The 3,026-nt window shown below is 41.1% G+C and overlaps 1 protein-coding gene across 1 annotated transcript; it reads right to left on the minus strand.

Annotated features, from left to right (window-relative positions):
- Positions 1-430: 430 nt before the first annotated feature.
- On the minus strand, positions 431-1,587 carry si:ch211-220m17.5 (guanylin family protein). Its single transcript, XM_014009504.1, has 3 exons — positions 1,442-1,587; positions 1,045-1,237; positions 431-925 (listed from the first exon to the last, which is right to left on the minus strand). Exons 1-3 carry the CDS (start codon positions 1,514-1,516, stop codon positions 867-869), a joined length of 327 nt encoding a protein of 108 aa, XP_013864958.1. The 5' UTR covers positions 1,517-1,587; the 3' UTR covers positions 431-866.
- Between the last annotated feature and the right edge of the window lie 1,439 nt (positions 1,588-3,026).

A 3,026-nucleotide genomic window follows, 5' to 3' on the forward strand; every position in this document is an offset into this window, starting at 1 on the left:
GTTTACAACGATGCAATCAGATTTTGTAAAAATACAAGAATGGTTTATGTTAAATAAATTATCACTTAATTTAGACAAAACCAACTATATGATATTTACTAAAAGGAAATTAAAAGTAGATGTTTCATTTAAAATTGGTGGCGTTAGAATTTCTAGGGTTAGTGAAGTGAGGTTTAGCTACACTGTGAAAGTTGAGTTTAATTTCTGCATGTTGTATGTTCTGTAGATTTTTTTTAAATGGGGCAGATGTTACAAGATTTTTTCTTTTTTCTGTTCCTTTTCATTTGATCATGCTGTGTTGTGTATTTTTGATGCAACATTATTATTATTCTTTGTATTGTTTTAAATGATGTTCGAATGAAATACAGTATTTTAAAAAAACAGCACTAATATTGTGTTGAATTATCAAAAACAGCACAGTCAGTTCACTGATAAAAGCTTTTTATTCAAAACAATATTAATAAACAAAGTGGAAAAATGCAAAAGGAAAACTTTTCTTTAAATAGTATAAAGCAAGGCACAAGAAATGTAACATGAAACATAAAAAGCAAAAATAACCAGTTGGATAACGGGTTGTTGGCAGAAAAATAAACAAAAGATTAAAAAAAAGTAACAGCTTTCAGAACATTCCTCCGTCTGAATTCATTTTTTCCCCCGGTGGCCAGTTATTAAAATAATTTATCAGGTGCCAAATAGGGCAGCATCAGATTTCAGACATAAGAGCCTTTGGCTCATCATTGTGAGTAAAAAAAACAACAACAATGTTTGCATTTCTCTGAACGGGGCATCAAGTGGGTTGGAGAGGGAGAAGAATCAGTGGTCTTAAGCGAGGCGAGGTGTTTCAGGCAGGCAGGCAGGATGGGTGTTTAGCAGCCGGTGCAGGCAGCGAACGCGCAGATCTCACAGACATCCATGGGAACTGCAGCTGGAATAAAAACAATTGACAGATGTGTTTGCTGCGTCAGGTTTTCACATTTTGATATTAACGACCTGACGAGGTCTTATAAAGCTCAAATGCAACTCATGATCTGATAATTATCTCACCTAGTCTAATCAGGGAAGCAGATCCTCCTCTCTGCTTGCAGAGGGGCAGCAGCTCCTGGGGGAGCATGGGTTCAGCACAGAACGACATGGTGCTCGCTCGGAGTCGTGGACTTTGTTGTCCGGTCACTGCTCTGCTCTCGGCCAGCTCCTGTAGTCTCTTAACAGCTTCCAGGGAGAAAGACAGTCCGTTTTCCTGAAACAAGGAGCAGATTTGGAAATCAGTATAGGCTCATTTAGTGACATTCAGGTTGCACAGCTTGGGCGTGCTTGAAAGTGAGAGAAATACATGACTTGTTGTTGTGAATAATATTTCTGTATTGACTTTCCTTTTAATGAACAGAGCTTTATTCACCATCAGACTATACGATGCTCAAATCTTGTAAAGAGAAGAACTTACCTCAACTTGCACAGCTTCAGAGGTCAGGGCAAGAGCCAGGACGAGAAGAGTGATGGTGATGATTGTGGCCCTCATGTTATCAGTTGAGGTTGTTTCGTAGCCTGTTTGTCTCTTGTTGTTCTCAGCGGGCGCTCTGCTCAGTGAGTCTGCTTTCCCCCGTTCATCAGTCCTTCTTTTAAACACCCGAGCCCCGCCGCTGCAGCCGTCACATGACCAGAACGTCTGCAAATGGGAGCAACGCTTTTCTCATGGGTTAATGAGTAGCGATGCATTTTTTTACAAGGTTGTAAAGAGGAATCCATAAATTCAACTTTGACCTCATCGTCTGTCTGATTAGGTTTATGGATGTGTGGCTCGCTGGTCTGCCATGRCGTGAGCTGATCTCACCTGGTGGGTTAAAGAGTTACCAGGAGTGAAGAGGATGATGACCAAACCAACAACCTTACACCTACACTTAAAATATATTTGTATTAGTTAAAAGAATACAGTTTATGAAGGAGATGGCCTTGTCAAATACCTGTAAAGTTCTCATTAGCCCTTTGTGCAGACTGGCTGCTGCATGGATTGATTATTGTTCCTGCCCCTGAAGCAGACAAACATATAGATCATTTGATTTGTTCAGCCATTGTGCTGTACCAAAMCTGAATTAATTATTGTTAAAAATGTAAATTGGGGCTGCTGGAATCAGTATTTAGAACTGCAGCTGTGAACACTTTCAGGAAACCGAAGCGGGGTTAAACTGAATTGGAGCGTAGCCTGTAAATCCCTCAGATCCACCAAGAAACGAATATTTATAGATGCAGATTACAAGTTTGCCCTTTTTAATAGTCAGCAGCCTTTTAATGTATACCTGTGACCTTCTGCTAAAATAACAAGTAGGGTCTGGAGGAAAAAAAAAGTAAAAAGACTCTGTTGATAAATATATAAAGTTCACACGAGAGGATGTAAAAGATGGCAGGTTGGCGTTCCTGGACTGTGAGGTCTCAGCTTCGGATGGAGGATGGTTGGAAACTGACGTGTATCGCAAACCCACCCATACAGACCAGTATTTGCGTTTTGATTCCCATCACCCACTGGAACACAAGTTAGGAGTGATCAGGACTCTGTACCACAGAGCAGACAGTGTCCCCACAAACCCAGGAGCCAGGGAGAAAGAGAAGTCACACACAAGACAGGCCCTGGAGCAGTGTGGTTATCCTGACTGTTTCTGAAAGCAGACAAGAAACCCAAACAGGATTCCAGCCAACAACCAGCTGAAAATGAAGACCCTAAACCCAGACCCAAACCTGTCGTCATCCCATATGTGGTGGGAGTTTCAGAGAAACTGAGACATTTATTCTCTAAACATGACATCCCAGTGGCTTTCAAACCCCAAAACACGTTACGACAAAAATTAGTTCACCCCAAAGATCCAGTTCCCTGGCAAAAACTGAGTAATATAGTATAAGCTGTTAAGTGTCAGGAGGACTGTGATCAGTCATATATTGGGGAAACAAAACAGCCACTGTTCAAAAGAATGAGCCAGCACAGATGAGCTACATTGTCAGGTCAGGACTCTGCAGCTTACACTCATTTACAGGCCAGC

The sequence above is a fragment of the Austrofundulus limnaeus genome, unplaced genomic scaffold (assembly GCF_001266775.1).
Source record: "Austrofundulus limnaeus strain Quisiro unplaced genomic scaffold, Austrofundulus_limnaeus-1.0 Scaffold59, whole genome shotgun sequence".
In the NCBI taxonomy this organism is placed as follows: domain Eukaryota; kingdom Metazoa; phylum Chordata; class Actinopteri; order Cyprinodontiformes; family Rivulidae; genus Austrofundulus; species Austrofundulus limnaeus.